The following is a 19,178-nucleotide window of genomic DNA, read 5'->3' on the forward strand; positions in this document are numbered from 1 at the left end:
TCTCTCTGAAAATAAAAAAAAAACCTAACAAAATACTTTCTTTTATAGCAAGCTCAGGAGAGCTCACTAAGTAGCACCCAGCTCGTCCGGGCACAGATTCAAACTGAGGTCTGGAGGAGGGACATAGAGGGAGGAGCCAGAGCACACCAGTATCCAAATTCTTTCTTAAAGTGCCCTGTCTCCTGCGGAGCCCGTCTATTCCCCATGGTCCTTACGGAGTCCCCAGCATCCACTAGGACGTTAGAGAAAATAAGATTTTACTTACCGGTAAATCTATTTCTCGTAGTCCGTAGTGGATGCTGGGCGCCCGTCCCAAGTGCGGACTTCTTCTGCAATGCTTGTATATAGTTATTGCTTACATAAGGGTTATGTTATAGTTGCATCAGGGTTGATCTGATGCTCTATTGTTGTTCATACTGTTAACTGGGTAAGTTTATCACAAGTTATACGGAGTGATTGGTGTGGCTGGTATGAGTCTTGCCCTGGATTCCAAAATCCTTTCCTTGTACTGTCAGCTCTTCCGGGCACAGTTTCTCTAACTGAGGTCTGGAGGAGGGACATGGTCCTTACGGAGTCCCCAGCATCCACTACGGACTATGAGAAATAGATTTACCGGTAAGTAAAATCTTATTGTCATCAATGGTTCAAGAAAAAAACATGAACAATCAATAAAATAAAAAGCAAGCATATACAAAAACCATAGAGACAGAAAGAGCACTTCTCAGACCAAAACACTTCCAATTATCTTCATTTTGTCCTGTTTAACATATTTATTGCTGTTGGGTAAAAACGACCCCTTAACCGGTTAGTCCGACAAAGAATAGAACCATAACGCCTATTAGATGGCAGCACAGAAAACGTCCCCACATTTGGATGGCACATGTGCAGACGCTCCCGCAGAGAAGTGCCCATTGTCCCCCCCCGCAGGGGCAGGACACACCCACCGTCCTTCAAAAGGGTAAGTGCCCCACAATGACCACTTATCCCACATGTATCCGCTGGCCAGTAGCGCCTTCCCGCCCACTGAGTTTGAATTGAGATTCAAGTTTCTGAACAAATTAGCAAGCCGAATGGTATAGAGTTAAACGATGTTGCGGTGGGTGGGTGCACTTCCAAACCAAACAAGAGGAATACTAATATTCAGATTCCCTTTATATACCCTAACAAAGAAAACCGCCGCTATATTCCCTGATAGGCTAATCCTAGCTAACCACAAACCATAAAGAGGACTTGATCTGCCTAGCAACAAACAGACCTAAACTAACCAATCACAAAAATATAAGACTCTTAAATAGTTTTGTGCCTATGCAGCCCTCGCCTAATCTAAATGCTGCCGTCTCTGAGAGAGTGGAGTCCAGTGACCATTGGTTGGTGAGGCTTAATATACAGGCAACAGTAAAGCAGAACCGCACCAAAACAAAAGCTCTAATACTAACAGTTATTAATCATTTATGTGACTCTTGACAGGGTGGGAAGTGTTGGGAAGAATGCAGGAACACTGGCTGCAATATACTAAATGCATTAATTTATGCCTTTCCAACACTTTTCCTGCAGAAAGTAATCGCCTTTAGTGGCGCACATTAATGCCAGGTCTGGTTCTTAATGCCTTGTAGGGATAGGTGGCTGCTTGGTGCCAGGAATCTTATTATGGTGGTCATTCCGAGTTGATCGCTCGCTAGCTGTTTTTAGCAGCCGTGCAAACGCTATGCCGCCTCCCACTGGGAGTGTATTTTAGCTTAGCAGAAGTGCGAACGAAAGGATCGCAGAGCGGCTACAAAGTTTTTTTGTGCAGTTTTAGAGTAGCTCAAAACCTACTCAGCGCTTGCGAGCACTTCAGACTGTTCAGTTCCTGTTTTGACGTCACAAACACGCCCTGCGTTCGCCCAGCCACGCCTGCGTTTTTCCTGGCACGCTTGCATTTTTTTCAACACTCCCTGAAAACGGTCAGTTGCCACCCAGAAACGCCCACTTCATGTCAATCACTCTGCGTCCAGCAGTGCGACTGAAAAGCTTGGCTAGACCCAGTGTGAAACTACATCGTTCGTTGTAATAGTACGTCGCGCAGAAGTGCCGATTTTTTGCCTCATCGCTGCACAGCGAACGAATGTAGCTAGCGATCAACTCGGTATGACCACCTATGTGCGACCGTGAATAGGAGGTAAATAATGCAGAATCATTCCCATGATACAATGATAGAGTTTTTTTTAGCATTCGGTGTCCAGAGAACTTGTGCGTCGTTCTTTATATTCTATTTCTGGTTTTCGTTTGTCAGAGGTTTAACATGTCCTGGTTATTCAGTGTTGGATTATATCTAGTCATAAGAGCTAACCATCAATGATTCTCTTTCATTCTTTGCATTCTTTGGGTTATTTGACCTACAGACCTTAGTACTTTTCTGTTAACTCTCTATGTACAGTGTTCTTTTCGATAACACTGATCAACACTCATGTTATTGCCAATCATATTAGAGCGATGTTGGGGTAACTTTGCGGATTTACGAATATGACATCAAGTTTTGCTAGATTGGCTCTAATTTTTGAGATACGGATGATAAACAAGAAACACACAATAGACAGCGTGAACCGCTCAACTGACAGTGGACGATCCCTTATATACAGAGGGAAGGAGGAATATTCTAAAACATATAGACTATTCACCTGTCCTACCTCCTAGAATCTTGCAGTATATTCCATACCCTCCAACTGTACCTTTTTGGCAGGTACAGTACCTTTTTCTTTATGGTCTGTACCGATTTTTGGCTCTCCATACTTCTCCAAAGTATAGGAAAAGGGGCGTGGCCACACCACTTTACCCGTGGCCATGCCCCCTTTTCGAATTTGTGCCGTTTTTTATGTGTAAATTGTTGGAGAGTATGAAATTCCCATATGCACATGTTAATGCTAAGTTCCCTATTTATTGAGATTATCCATTATCTCAAGAACCAGAGCCAACTCGAAAAAAAAACTATTTTATTTTTGAATTCAGGAATTCACCCCAAAATACCCTAAATTCATTCCAGTATCCTTGGCAACATAACAATTTTTTTTCCCAGTTGGACTGTTATTAGCCCTCAATGTGATGGCTTCTACATATCACATGACCTCAGTCTTGGTACTGGGCAGTGGCGTTCCTACCTTTGAAGACAATCTGGTAGGGGCATAGCCTCGCAGGTAGGGGGTGTGGCCTCGTGGTCCAAGCCCCCATTTTTGTTACTCCGGAGGTCTGGAGATGCTGGGCTGCCCCCGGAGACCTCTCTGTGTGCAGTGCCGGCTCCTACACTGTGACAGGAGCCAGGTGCTGCACGTAATGTTGCAGTGCAGCACCCGGCGCCTGTCAGCGAGCAGAAATCGGCACTTTGGTGTCACCCCTTGGCGGGTGACACCTGGGGTGACACAGAATCTGATTGGTTGCTATGGGCAACACCTCCACTTTTAATTTTTGGAAGCTTTAGTAAATATTCCCCTTAGTCTGAAGGTGGGTACACACTAGGCTCGGTGAGTGACATGGCCTAGTGTTTCCCCTCCTGGGATACAATGACGTCATGCTGCGGCCGGCCGAAGCATGCAGCTTTGGACGATGAGTCCAAATTGAGCTGCATGCACGGCCGAGACCAAAGGTCATTAACGACCCGCGATTCGCTCGTCGTCGGCTGCATACACACTGGGCGATATAGTAAACTATATCACTCAGGAGGGAAAAATGAGCGCTATAGTTTACTAGTGTGCACAAGTGTGTATGCACCTTAAGTTCTGTGTGACTTACAGACCTTCAGCGGCTTATTCCCGCCTTATAATTATCCCGTCCTCATCTCTGCTCCATGCCCCCCCAGTCTCAGCTCTCTTATATGGCCCTTATGCTTCACCCATAGCCCCAGCTTTTCTTATTGTGTTGGTAAGCTTCAACTTTCTAGGAAAGTGGTTAGGGGCATTATGGGGTAAATGGGGTTGGTTGGGTGAGTAGACACTGTGAAGGGTATGTGGGTTGTTGTGGTACGTGGTGACTAAGGGGCTGGGTGAGAGGGAGACAGGGATGGATATGCTAATGCAGAAAGAGTGTTAGATCGGGTACACACTTGGACGATTTACTGTATCGGAATGACAAGTCGTCTACATTGTCCAGTGTGTAACCGCGATTGCGCGCTCCCGTTCACTAACAATATCCTTTGATTAGCTAATGATGCCATGCTGCTAAAGGAAGCATGGCATGTTAGATAAATCGTGCCACTGCATTGTGCTTGGGGATGGGTGGTACGATATGTCGGCCAGCATAACAGCCGGGAACACATCACTCTGATGTGTACCTGGCCTTAGTCTTGTGCTAATAGACACCTCCTGCCGGTTTCTGTGATCTGCTGCTGCTTCATAAGATGCAACCATCAGATCACCTGCATGAACATCATCCATCTGAGTAACCTGCAGGTTACATAGGATGGCCAGACTGTTCAGGCTTGTGGCATTGGCACACCTACAGAACGGGGGCGAAATGCCCCTGTGTTGTATAATGGCAGCTTTGGGGCACTGCATGCGAGAATACAGAGAGAGATGGGAGAAGCACAGTATAGATCTGCGCATGCACCGTTCAGGAATGATCAGAGTTGTGCGTAAACTGTCGGGTTTCCGTACATCTCTGAACTAGGCCATCAATGTATTGTCTTATCTTTATTAATGCATCTGGTTGTCCCATCACTGGTCTGGATGTCCTCAGGCTCCTCGGCTTTCAGTAAAATGGGTGTTGTCTGGATAGATATATATAAAACAATGTATCAGAAAAAGTTGCAACCTTAACCCGTTCCTCAGACGTTCCTAGAGAACACCTTCCCCGCCATTCAGAGCCTGGATACACTGCAGCATCGGGCCACAGAGGACTTCTTCAAAGTCTGCTCCTACTTTGGAGAAGACCCCAAGGGCTCCAGCACGGAGGCGTTCTTTGGGATATTTGCTGAGTTTATCAGCAAGTTTGAGGTAAGAAACCGCTGCGATCTCCGTGAGAGCGACATTGCTCATAGGCATTTTACTAAACATTGACAGTTATTATGAGTACTTTGTATACCTTTGTATACATATGGAGGTATTTATGAAGCATTCATTAATATAAGTCGCTATATTGAAGGCAAAATTGACCAAAACATTTTATTTTCAAACGCTCAAATCGCAATCCCATTTTTTTTTAAATATAAATTGCAATAAGCTATGAATTAAAAAATCACAGGCAAAGAAGCAGAAATAAATATCTAAACAATACAGGTTCCCTTCAGGAGTGGGCAATAAGCGGCCCTCCAGCTGCCATTGAACTACACATCCCAGCATGCCCTGCCACAATTTTAGCATGCCCTGAAAGCCAAACTGTGGCAGGGCATGCTAGGCTGTGTAGTCCCGCAACATGTGGAGTATCACTTATTGCCCAATCAGAGTCTGGCTGGTGAATTGGCTCAAACTGCATGCATGCTCTCGGCCCAGCCAGGAAATACAGATTTAATTCCACACTTGTGGACTGCAAGTTCCAGCACACATGTGAACCCATGGTCGCCGCAAGGAGCGGATGGACCACTTGATCAAAGCCCTAAAATGGTAAATACATTGAGAATTATGATTTAGTATTTAATGGAAAGGATTGCAGGCTCAGAAGTGGGAATAGAGACTAATTATGAGAGGTATTTGTGAATGTGATTGTAGAAATATAGCTCTTCATACATTCCATTTATGTCATCTTCTCATTCCAGAAAGCCTTCAGTGACCTTCAGACAGGTGACACTCCGCTGCCACCAGGGAACCCATCCCCACCAGTGTGGTAAGGAAGTTACTTGCAGGCCAGATGGGACAGTGATTCGCCTTGAGCACCAATAACCATGCAGGAACTTACGCCTTGGACCTAACGTCTGAAGCCTGCAATAAGGGAGAGGTGCTAGGAAGAAGGTAGACATGTTCCAGATGTGTGATGCAAGAAAATCCAATGGGCAGACACCAATGTCAGAAACCATCAACACGACTAGGATGGAATATATGATATATACACAAGTCGAAGAAGTCTGTAGAATTTGGGGGAAATCATTGTCCAGGAACCATACTAGAACAATCAAAATGTTATTTATTCAGTTATCTCCTGTGTTTATTTGACCACAATGCCTATTCTTTGTGACTTTTATAAAACCATCTCGCATCTCGTCAGCCACATAAGTTGCACTGACATTCGCTTCCTGGCCATGCTTCTTTGTTTACAGAAATTTGCCACAGCTGAATCTAGATTATTAACACGCCTGTCACGGATCATACATGATTAACACACATCCAGGAAAAAAAATTAAAAATATATATATATGATATAAATACATTGCGTAATTTTACACCAAAATTCTTCAATGCTTTCTTGTAAGCTGCAAAAATAAAGAGATGTGTATTTATTATATTTAGAATTCTGTTTTGTCATTTGTTTTTTTCTTTACATGTTTAAATCTTTGTTGCAGATTATGTCATCTGCAAAATTGGTCCGGCACATGACGCCCACTATAGGTAGTTAGAGTGTACTGCATACAAATATTGGTCCCAATAATTTCATTATTGTCTAAACATGCAAACATAGGACTCAGGAGGTGATTCAGATCTGATCACTGGGCTGCTAATTTAGTTGTCCTGTTATCAGATAGTCGCTGCCTTCAGGGGGAGTGTAAATTTGCTGTGCAATTGTGCGAACGCATGGGTATGCCGAGCTGCGAAAATCCACTGTGTGCAGTCTCTGCGCAACCCAGGACTTACTCTTCCAGTGCGATGAGAACAGGCTGATCGGGGCCGGAGCTGACGTCACACACCCTCCCTGAAAATTCTTGGGCACGCCTGCATTTTCCCTGACACTCCCAGTAAACGGTCAGTTGCCACCCACAAACGGCGTCTTCCTGTCAATCACCTTGTGATCGCCTGTGCGATCAGTGTTTTCGCACCATCCCATCGCTGACCGGCGATGCCCGTTGTTGTTCGATGCGCGTGCGCATTGCAGTGCATATGCATGCGCAGTTAGGACCTGATCGCCCACTGTGCGAAAAAGCACAGCAGTGATCAAATCGGTAGGGTTCATATTTTATACTAAGAAAAAGTGCACAATTGTATTGCTAGTCATTCTGTTCATTTGAAGGTCCTCACTGACAGCATGGAATTTCCACTGGATTCTTTACAGTAAGAGCTATGGAACTGTATAACATGTAAAGAGAGGATTGGACATTCTCCCAAAATACCATAATACACACGGCTACTGGCATTAATCACACAATATAAAATGTTGGCCCAGAAAATTGTCCAGTTGCCTTCCTCTGGATCAATTTGGTTTCTGTGCATGAAAGTTGAATAGCAATGATGGACGTGTGTCTTGTTTTCATATTCAGCAACTATGATACTGGGGTCTGATTCTGATTGGCACGCATCAGCGTCTATTGCGAGTTTATGCAAATGACCTACAGACATCTTCCCTTGTTCACACCTGTGCAGCTCTGTGTGCAAATGTGAGGTGTGAGGTCAAAATTTACTGGAAATTAATGTTATTGAGGTTAATAATACTGTAGGAACAAAAATACCCCCAAATTCTGTTATTTTTGCTGTTTTGATGACTTTTTGGAAAAAATCCAGATCCAAAACCCGAAAGGGTGGTTTTGGAAAACAAATCCAGATCCAAAACACGAACAGAGATCCAGATCCAAAACCAAAATCCAAAAAGTGTCCGCCCCACATCTCTAATATTGGGGGTCATTCCGAGTTGTTCGCTCGTTATTTTTTTGTCGCAACGGAGCGATTAGTCGCTAATTGCGCATGCGCAATGTCCGCAGTGCGACTGCGCCAAGTAAATTTGCTATGCAGTTAGGTATTTTACTCACGGCATTACGAGGTTTTTTCTTCGTTCTGGTGATCGTAATGTGATTGACAGGAAGTGGGTGTTTCTGGGCGGAAACTGGCCGTTTTATGGGTGTGTGTGAAAAAACGCTACCGTTTCTGGGAAAAACGCGGGAGTGGCTGGAGAAACGGGGGAGTGTCTGGGCGAAAGCTGGGTGTGTTTGTGACGTCAAACCAGGAACGAAACTGACTGAACTGATCGCAGATGCTGAGTAAGTCTCGAGTTACTCAGAAACTGCACAGAGATGTCTTATCGCAATATTGCGAATCTTTCGTTCGCAATTTTAAGAAGCTAAGATTCACTCCCAGTAGGCGGCGGCTTAGCGTGTGCAAAGCTGCTAAAAGCAGCTTGCGAGCGAACAACTCGGAATGAGGGCCTTTGTTCACCAACATAGACCAAAGCCTGGCTGGCTAAACTAAGCAACAGAGCAGTGGCACAAACACGGCAGTTATTTCTGTTTAAAAATATTTTACAAATTAGTACTGTATTAGCAATAACCAATCACTCACTAGTATTATCAATAGAAAACAATCCAACACAGAAATTTCCTGAGAATCGTGTGTAGAATATCACTGCTCTAAAGTAGTTACCAAACAGCAAAGAAAAAACCCCCAAACCATGTGTAAAATAGCAACAGCAGACATTGATGCCCCCTACACAAGTGCACATGCTCCCAGCACATGCCTATTCTCAGTGCCCAGTCTGTACCTCCATCCTGGGGGCCCTGGGTCACTGATGACTGGCACTCTGTGCCCATGTAAAGCCCCAATCAATCAGCCATTTTGTTGAGCAGCTCCCCAAATTCTCCCCAATCACAAAAAAAAGCGTTCCGTACCTGCGTAGTACAGTGCGGAATACTTTGGGACACACAGTTAAATATTGACCAAGTTACAGTGCTGGTCGGATACAGTGCAGGTAAGACACAGTGCATGTTACAGTGCAGGTTGGACACAAAACGGGTTGGATCCAATGCTGGTTACAGTGTGGGTCAGATACAGTGCAGGTGGATAGAAGGCAGGTCGGATACAGTGTATCTGGAATTCATTGCGGGTCGGATACAGTGCTGGTCGGAGTGTGGGTTGGATATAGTGCGCTTTGGCTACAGCACAAGGTCAGATACAGTTCAGGTCGAATACAGTGCAGGTCAGATACAGTGCAGGTTAGATACACCAATAGTGCACTTACTGTGACAGAGGATCCTCAGTGCAGGGTTGTCAGCGGTGTCTTCAGTGTGGTGGTGCCAGCAGTCTTGGCAGTGCAGTGGTGCCAGAGGTGTCCTTAGAGCGGTAGTGTCGGCAGTGAAGGGGTGTCTGCAGTGTCCTCAGTGCTGTGATGCCGGCAGTGTCGGCAGTGCAGGTGCCAGCGGTGTCCTCAATGCTGTGGTGCCAGCAGTGTCGGTAGTGCAGGGTTGCCGGCAGTGTCCTCAGTGCGGTGGTGCCAACAGTGTCAGCAGTGCAATGGTGCCAGCGGTGTCCTCAGTGCGGTGGTGACGGCAGTGCAGGGTTGCCGGCAGTGTCCTCAGTGCGGTGGTGCGGACAGTGTCAGCAGTGCAAGGGTGCCAGCGGTGTCCTCAATGCGGTGGTGACGGCAGTGCAGGCGTGCCAGCTGTGTCTGCAGTGCAGTGTTGCCAGCAGTGTAGGGGTGCCAGCAGTGTCAGCAATTGCAAGAGTGCCGGAGGTGTCCTCAGTGCAGGGGTGTCGGCAATGCGGAATTGCCGGAGGTGTCCTCAGTGCAGGAGTGCTGGCAGAGTCCTCAGTGCAGGAGTGCCAGAGATGTCCTCAGTGCAGGGGTGCCTGGAGTGTCGGTAATGCGGGAGTGCCGAAGGTGTCCTCTGTGCAGGGGTGCCGGCAGTGTTGGCAATGCAGGAGTGTCGGAGGTGTCCTCAGTGCAGGAGTGCCGGCAGTGTCCTCAGTGCAGGGGTGTCGGCATTGCGGGAGTGCCGGAGGTGTCCTCAGTGCAGGAGTGCCGGAGGTGTCCTCAGTGCAGGGGTGCCGGCAGTGTCGGCAATGTGGGAGTGCCAGAGGTGTCCTCTGTGCAGCGGTGTCAGCAGTGTGTCGGAGGTGTCCTCAGTGCAGGAGTGCCGGCAGTGTACTCAATGCAGGGGTGCCGGCAGTGTCGGCAATGCAGTAGTGTCAATGGTGTCCTCAGTGCAGGAGTGCCGGCAGTGTACTCGATGCAGGGGTGCCGGCAGTGTTGGCAATTGCGGGAGTGCCGGAGGTGTCCTCGTTGCAGTAGTGCCGGAGGTGTGCTCAGTGCAGTGGTGTCGGCAATGCGGGAGTGCCGGAGGTGTACTCTGTGCAGGGGTGCATGCAGTGTTGGCAATGCGGGAGTGTCTGAGGCATCCTCAGTGCAGCAGTGCTGGCAGAGTCCTCAGTGCAGGGGTGCCGGCAATGTGGAAGTGTTGGAGGTGTCCTCATTGCAGGGCTGCTGGCAGAGTCCTCAGTGCAGGGGTGCCGGCAGTGTCGGCAAGTGTGGGAGTGCCAGAAGTGTCCTCAGTGCAGGGGTGCTGGCAGTGTTGGCAGTGCGGTAAGTGTCCTCAGTGCAGGAGTGCTGGCATTGTACCCAGTGCAGGGTGCCAGCAGTGTCGGCAGTGCAGGGGTCCCGACAGTGAGGGAGTGTAGGCAGTGCGGGTGGTGGTGTCGGCAGTGTGGGCAGTGGCACTATTAGCGCTGTGGGGGCATCCATCTTGGGGCCATTGTAGCCTATGGGGACACGCTGATTGGCTGAGAGCCGTGACAGACATTTCTCTCAGCCAATCAGCGGTCTTCCATAGGTTACTATGGAGACTGGCGTCCGAGGCAAAACCTCAGGATCCAACAGCAGGATCCTGAGGTTTTGCCTCGATTGTGTATCCAGGGCAGGCAGGGAGATCTGAGCTGTGGCTCGGATCGCCCCGGATCCCCTAGGTTCGGGGGGTTTGGTTCTCTGAGAACCAAAACCGCTCATCCCTATGTGCAAGGACTAAGACGCCCACTTTTAGCATCTGTGCACACTGTAATACCGATTGTTGCATCCTTATTCCTTCAGTACCACCATTGAAATTTGCATCAGCTCTATGGCAAGTGCAGTGTCTCTGTCTGGCCAAATCCTGTGCCTGGGCGTTTGTGAATGCAGCTGCTTGCATCGACACTACCGAGGCACTTCCATGACACACTCACTGAACAGACCAATTGTTGTATGCACTAGTAGAAACCTCCCAGTCACCACCCAGGAATGCTTGCCACTATTCCGCCAGATACCGTCTGATGTGTTTGCAACAACACAATCTTGTGTACACTCTGTGTAATGCATGCGCCTTATGTGTTTACAGAAATTTTTGTTTATGTGCAGCTGCAAATAATCAACTAAATGAACATCGGCCTTCGTGCATCTCTGAATCAGGCCCTGTATACTGTATTTTTTTTAAATGTTATTTTGTATTTGGTTCAGCAATTGACAGAATGCTTATTTAAGGACAGCGATTGTTAACAGTATTTTGCTTCTATATAAACTTCCTGGTGTGGTCAGACAAGAGAGAAAGCCCAACTTTCTCCCGGCGTAGATCATTTACGTTTCCTTTGGCACTTGTTAAGGCTTTTGATGTCTGATTCTTTTTCCAGTGGTAATGTATTTGTTGTGTAATTCATTGTGGAATGAGAATGTTATACCTATCAATTAAGCAATGTTTATGTAGAGCATTACTTTCTGTAGTATATCTGTTGTTGCTACACATGTGACGTGAGAAACCCCAATAACTTACAAAACTGGAATTGTGAGCTCCAACCGGTATCCGGACTCCAGGTCGACAACAAAAAGGTCGACACACCTTAGGTCGACGTCAATTGGTCGACATACCTTAGGTCGACATGGACAAAAGGTCGACAGGAACAAGGTCGACCTGGAAAAAGGTCGACATTAGTTTTTCACAATTTTTTCCTTTTTTGGAACTTTTTCATACTTAACGATCCATGTGGACTACGATTGGAACGGTAATCTGTGCCGAGCGAAGCGGAGCGGAGCGAAGGCACCATGCCCGAAGCATGGCGAGCGAAGCGAGCCATGCGAGGGGACGCGGTGCACTAATTGGGGTTCCCGGTCACTCTACGAAGAAAACTACACCAAAAAAACATAAAAAACTCATGTCGACTTTTTTTTACCTTTTTGTTACCGACCTTTTTGTTGTCGACCTGGAGTCCCAGACACCTTCAACCTAGTCTCCTATAGAATAAGTGGAAGGGCGGCTTAACCAAGTCTGACTTCTTTCATAAATGTCCTGTCTAATGGATGTTACACGTGTAAAGGGGGGTACACACGGAGAGATCCGTGCTTAAATTCTAAGCAATTTGACTAGATTGCTTAGAAGTTAAGCACGGATCTCTCCGTGTGTATGCCACATAGCGATGCGCGGCCCCGCGCGTCGCTATCACCGGTGTTAGATTGGCCTGCATGCAGGCACAATCTAGCACATCGCTCATTTCACCGCTGGGTGAAATGAGCGCCCCCCCCTGTCACCCCACCCTTGCTCATCACACATTGCGCTGTGTGCTGAGCGGGGGAGAGATGTGTACTGAGCGTTCGTACCAGATTGCTCAGCACACACCTCTGGGAGAAATTTCCCTGTGTGTACTGGGCTTAAGGCATAAATGTGTAATGACCCCCTTTGCAATCATTTATTGGTTTTATAATGCACATATACAGTAGCGTGTATGTGAGAGAAAATAGGATTTTAGTACCTACCGGTAAATCCTTTTCTCTTAGTCTGTAGAGGATGCTGGGGACTCCAAAAGGACCATGGGGTATAGACGGATCCGCAGGAGCTTGGGCACACTATAAAGACTTAAACTGGCTGTGAACTGGCTCCTCCCTCTATGCCCCTCCTCCAGACCTCAGTTAGAAAACTGTGCCCAGGAGAGATGGACAATTTTCGAGGAAAGAATTTATTCTTATAACACGGTGAGTGTCATACCAGCTCACACCTCAAACACACCGTAGAACAAGGCATTCAGTAGAATACCAGCCAACGGCATGAACAAAACACAGCCACATGCTGAAAGAATATGTAACACAACCCGTGTTTCCACATAAACAAAAATGAAGACCCGCATGCTATGTCATGAACAACGGTAGCAACAGCCAGACAGAAAATACACCCCACCAGGGTGTAACCAAAAGCCATAACTGCAGACACAGTACGCACTGGGATGGGCGCCCAGCATCCTCTACGGACTAAGAGAAAAGGATTTACCGGTAGGTACTAAAATCCTATTTTCTCATACGTCCTAGAGGATGCTGGGGACTCCAAAAGGACCATGGGGTTTATACCAGCGCTAGATCTAATAAAAGTAGTGATTGAAATGGTTATGGATAAATATAAATATAAAAGAGCGGTACCTGTAGGGAAAATAGAAGGGTATTAATAAGATAATGTTTACACTCTTTTGAGTGAATTGATAAGGAGTGGCCCACACACTGTTGTTAATAGTCCCGGTTTGCCAATTGGTAATTTCCTACCTGTCCCTGCACTTAGTTGTCCCGGAGCCACTGGTGAGCGCTGCGGCTCTGATCTTGAGTGCGGCGGATGGCGTGGCTGGCGGCGCTGAGTCCCGCTGCGTCCAGCGGGCTGTGCGCGCAAATGGTGTTCTCCCGGCTCCTGTCACCGCTGGTATCAGCAAGTCGTGTCGCGGCCGATGTCCTGGCCGTTCAGTGGGCTTTCTTCTCCTTAGAATACGGTCTCCACCGCGTTTCATGCAGTTGCACTTTTTCGAGGAGCCAACAAAGGCTACAGACAGTGCCTCTAAATAGGGCCTTATCAATGTGTGTTATACCAAAGCTCCAAAACGGGCGGGAGAGTGCGGACGACTCTGCAGCACCGAATGAGCAAACATAAGGTCCCCAAAAATCAGGGTATCAAACTTGTAAAGCATAGCAAAAGCGTTTGATCCCGACCAAGAATCCGCTCGGCAAAGCTGAACCGCCGAGACTCCTCGGGCATCCGCCCAGGAAAAGCCCATCTTCCCAAAAGAGTGAACTTCCACCGACTTTGGTGACAGCAAATCAGCCGTAGAACGACCATGCCAAATCGCATCACAGATTCAGCACGTAACAAACTGCATAACGCAGTCTCCCAAACCAAGCTGGGAACATACCAGACAAACAGAGTCTCTGTTTCTCCAAACTGAGCCAAATTGACGACCTACATACTCAAATCACTGGCTAGATCAAGGGAATTTGAATCAGCTAATGCCTAAGTAACCACCGGCATCAAAATAGACCGATTTCTGCGAAACCCAGAAACCACTCTTGGTAGAACTACCAACCGAGTACTCAATTCCTCTCTATCCATCTGAAAGATCAAACAAGGCTCTTGTGAGACAAAACCACCACTTCCAACACCTGCCTTGCGGACATCAAAGCCAATAGCCTGACCACTTTCCAAGAGAGAAATTCTGTAAAGAAACTTATTAGGCTTGCCTCCACACCAGCTTGTAAAGCATGGATAAGCACAACCTAGCTGAAAGTCCTGCATAGGAGCCTTCCTGGATACACACCGAGACACATAATTACTCCAACAATGGTGGTAACGCTGTGCCGTTAGTTCTTTCCTAGCCTGAAGAATTGAGGAAACGACTTCACTGGGAACTCCCGATCGGCGTAGGATATGGCATTCAACCGCCCCGCCATCAGACGCAGCCGCGGTAAGTCCTGATACACGCCCTGATCTTGTTGTAACCTTACCTCACGTAAAGGAAGAGGGCAGTGATTTTCTATGAGTAAACCATGAAAAACTGGATACCCAACCCTCGCTGGCTAGACCGGATTTAAGAGGATCACGGAACCTTTGATCATCTTACGCTTACCACTGTCAGAAAAGTGAAAGCGGAGAGGCCACATAAACCGACTAAAACATCCACGGTGTCACGAGGATTTCCACTGCTATATCTTGAGTGTCCCTTGACCTGGAACAATCTCCTTGAGGCCTCTCGTTGAGGCGAGACGCCAACATGTCCAATTGCGACACTCCTCAAAGACTTGTCACGTCTGGGAAAGCTTCTCGATGATGACTGAATTTTTCACGGCAGGATATCGTGTCAGCAGAGGCAATCCATTTCTCCTTCGTTTACCTCCGGAACGAAGACTGCTAATATAGCGTTTACCAGACTTCCCACTCAACTGCAAACTGTCTCTTCTGCCATTACCGCTTTGCTCCTTGTTCCGCCATAGCGGCGTACTTACGCCATTGCTGACAAGTCGTCTGGCAGAATTAACACGGGCAGAACACGAAAAATAAGTTCGTCTAAAATAGCTCTTAATTCAAGAAAGCTTACAGCAGACAAATTTCCCAACTTGACCTCATCCTCTGGAAATACGTCCCTTGCAAAGGACTGCTCCCCAGCTTCGAAAATCTGTATGCACGGACACCCGGATCTAAACCTGGATCCCTAACCTTCATTCCTCTAGAAGGAAAAAACCGAGCAGACACCACAGGAGCGATGTCCTGGCCGTTTTGATTATATTCCGGTGCATGCGCAGGTGAGAACCCGGACCACATTTCCAACTGGTCCCATGAAAACTACTCTGGTATTAGACCTGCTCACCGAAAAAAAAACCTCTTAGGCCGCACCGATCTGTCTTAATAACGGAAAATATTGATGAGGTGTCACCTCAAATCCGATCCAACTCTGGATCCTCAGAACTCTTTCCACAGGAAAAACACAGAACCTTAACCGGTCAGTATCTACTCTGAAACCCACTTCTGACAACTGCGTCGTTGGGAACAACAGCCAATCCCTGCGCCGAAGAACAGTCAGAGAGAAACAACGATATGCACCCTTATACAGGGACAACCAGACTATGTCCTGAACGTGACGCACCTCTGTATGGCGTCGCGTACTACGTCCCCTTCCATAGGGAAAAGGCAAGAACTAATAGAAAAAACAGTAAGGGGAAACAACCGTAACTCAGAATGTCCCCCTTTTGCTACTATAAATAACTCACAAGTCCTAGTCTATTCCTGGACTAACTGAAAATTAGTAGACAAGTGGTCACCGGAGTGGGGACCATCCAGATAGACTCAGCGACAAGTGGTGTATGTAGTGGAAACAGAAAACTACGTCCACTTCTGCGAACCTAACAAGGCTGCAGAACACTTACCTTTTCACCCTCCACTGTCTACACAGAAAAGGAAAAAAGAACGGTATCGAACCAGTTAAAACGACTCCATCCCACAAAACAATGCGTCACCAACCGTTGTGAAGGAGGCTAACTCCCGAATTCAGACTTACCAGCGGAAACCGCCGAGATTGACTGAACAGAGGCCACACCAAACAGCTGTATACCTCCCACCAGCTTCTCCCGGAAACCTCCTCCGCATTTTTCCGGTCACACCTCCTGCTGTCACGTGTCAGCCTGCTGTAATGTTATAAGGAAAAATAAACATAGGCAAGCCTACCCACTCTGGGTAGGATAATTCTATCGGATGCTTACCCGACTACCACACTCCCTCAAGTGCATACAGTGCAAATAAGGTCAAAGTATAGAAATAAAATTTCACTTAGCTGCCTGTGTATGATCCTTTGCGACCGTGCTCTGCGTCGACCAGGAGTTGACTGTCATAATTTTTTCTCCACGTTGTAAAGAGAATAATATTCGGACTCCTTGAGAGGATCGAAACCAACTCGTCACGGCCAATCTAGAGCTTAATCAACAGAGCGACCAGCACATGATAAGAATACCATTATTTCAGCATTCATGAATATACATCATGTAATACACAATAAAACACATATATCCTCACCATGCATATATAACCTATATCTACATATATACACATATAGATATAACCCATACGCAAGTGGATCGTCCAGATCTGTCAGGTCCCTAGTGACAGTAATGTGTTGCGAATGTGTATGACCATGTACTGACATGCCCCCGATGTGGATCTACCAGGAACGTTATGGTCGACGGAAACTTAATAAATGTCGACAGCAAGGAATAGTAAGTGGGCAAAAAATAATAATAATAATCACGGAACCCCGAGGGGTCTGAGGGAAGTAATACAAATACAATTTTGATAACACTCCCTCCCCCCCCCCTATATACATATATATACAGGTACAAGGCCAGAACAGCCTGATAATTCTTTACCCAGGAAATACCGTTGATGCCGACTGGGCATCCATAAACAATTGTATCTCCCCTATCGTGTTTACTGTTTAAGTACACAAACACCCATTTGCTAATACTTAATTTTCCGAATCAAGTACCGACATACGCCGGCGAAGCCGACAGTTATCCCCACAGCAGCTTATGACAAAGCCCTCACACCTGCCGACATAAGTCGACTAACCAATAGTGGGTACAAACAGGGAAACAGGGAATTTATGTAATATAAGAGTGATTACGCGTCCATTATAAAACATAATGCTATACGACAACCACATAGCATTAAAACACTGTGCCCCCCCCCCCCCCCCTGGCGGGGATCTGAGGAAATTGGCGCTGACTCTATGAGGGCTATGCTCCGCCCCTTCCCGGCGCGCTTACCCTCTCAAACATATATACATATATAACTTTAAATTGAACAGGGGGCTTATATACAGGGATTAACCCCCTGTATATACCCCTATATGTACAAAAACGCAGCCCAGGGCGCCCCCCCGCGCCCCGCACCCACAGAAATCGTTGGTGTGTGGGAGCGACGGAGCGCAGCGTGCACGCTGCGGTGCCCTGGCTGGGTCCGGGTATGTTCCCCCGCCCGGGATGATTTAACAAATGCTGCCCAGGGCGCTCCCACTCAGCGCCCTACACCCCTGATACATAACAAATAACTAATTGTTGGGACAGCCCTAGTTCCTGGCTCTTCCTTTTAATGGTGCAGAGCTTGTTCCTGGCTCCCGGCAGTTTTTTATGGTACAGCATTAGTACCTGGCTCAGGGCAATCGGAGATCACAGGCATTCTTATAGTTCCGGACTCTGGGCAATTGGTTACAGGCATTGTGCTAGTTCCTGGCGCCAGGCACTTGGTGGTTACAGGCATTGTGCTAGTTCCTGGTGCCAGGCACTTGGTGGTTACAGGCATTGTGCTAGTTCCTGGTGCCAGGCACTTGGTGGTTACAGGCATTGTGCTAGTTCCTGGTGCCAGGCACTTGGTGGTTACAGGCATTGTGCTAGTTCCTGGCGCCAGGCACTTGGTGATTACAGGAGTTGTGCTAGTTCCTGGCGCCAGGCACTTGGTGGTTACAGGCATTGTGCTAGTTCCTGGTGCCAGGCACTTGGTGATTACAGGAGTTGTGCTAGTTCCTGGCGCCAGGCACTTGGTGGTTACAGGCATTGTGCTAGTTCCTGGCGCCAGGCACTTGGTGATTACAGGAGTTGTGCTAGTTCCTGGCGCCAGGCACTTGGTGATTACAGGCATTGTGCTAGTTCCTGGCGCCAGGCACTTGATGATTACAGAAGTTGTGCTAGTTCCTGACGCCAGGCACTTGGTGATTACAAGAGTTGTGCTAGTTTATTTATTTATGTATTGTGTTTATTAAATTAGTTTGTCTTCAAGCTTGTTGTACTTCATATCGTTTTGCTATGAGATTTGAGCTATTGCCAAAACGTACCATATACACAGGTTGGACTGGCTCTTCGGACTGACCACTGAGCAATAGAGTCTCTGCCAGACCATATATGAGGCAGCACTGTAGTGGTCAGTGTGATGACTGCATACAAGGTTAGATGGCGTTCAGTTTTTTTACATTTTGGGATTGTTTTGTTAAATGACATTTGTAGTGGAAATGTGGAAAGGTTCAAACCTTCCCCATGAAGTATTCACCTTGTCCTGCTTCTCAGTGACATCCTGCGCATTTCTTGCATCAAAATGCTTAGTGTTTTCCATACAAACCACACAGTCTAATGAGTGACTGCTCTTGTCACAGACTATAAATATATAAGAAAATGTAAATTTTAAAAACCAAGTCAGAACACCGTTCCGCAGAACGGTGAAAAAACAGCGTAAGAAATTCGTCCCACTGCAAAGTTCACAGCAATTGCTGTCTTCTATAGATGATCATTGGCCGTCACAATTGGCCTATGACCCCTTTCCTCATTGTCTTGGTTTAAGTATATGGTTTACGGTCATTAGGTCGACAGTCATTAGGTCGACCACTATTGGTTGACATGGTCAATAGGTCGACATGGAAAAAGGTCGACATGAGTTTTCACTTTTTCCCCCTTTTTTTTAAACTTTTTTATACTTAACTATCCACGTGGACTACGATTGGGAACGGTAACCTGTGTTGAGCGCAGCTGCGAGGGGCTACACACACATAAAATGTTGGTAA

At 47.0% G+C, this 19,178-nt stretch overlaps 1 protein-coding gene across 9 annotated transcripts in view; it reads left to right on the top strand.

The window, feature by feature from the left end:
• Positions 1–6,409, top strand: part of GRID2IP (Grid2 interacting protein) — a 316,826-nt gene extending 310,417 nt beyond the window's left edge. For all 9 annotated transcript variants that reach the window (XM_063934719.1, XM_063934722.1, XM_063934721.1 and 6 more), the window contains 2 exons: positions 4,797–4,961; positions 5,720–6,409. In XM_063934719.1, the coding sequence (XP_063790789.1) occupies positions 4,797–4,961; positions 5,720–5,791 (237 nt within the window). In that variant the 3' untranslated portion in view covers positions 5,792–6,409. The remainder of the gene's footprint in view (positions 1–4,796; positions 4,962–5,719) is intronic.
• The last annotated feature ends 12,769 nt before the right edge of the window (positions 6,410–19,178 follow it).

This window comes from Pseudophryne corroboree, chromosome 7, assembly GCF_028390025.1.
Source record: "Pseudophryne corroboree isolate aPseCor3 chromosome 7, aPseCor3.hap2, whole genome shotgun sequence".
NCBI classification, from domain to species: domain Eukaryota; kingdom Metazoa; phylum Chordata; class Amphibia; order Anura; family Myobatrachidae; genus Pseudophryne; species Pseudophryne corroboree.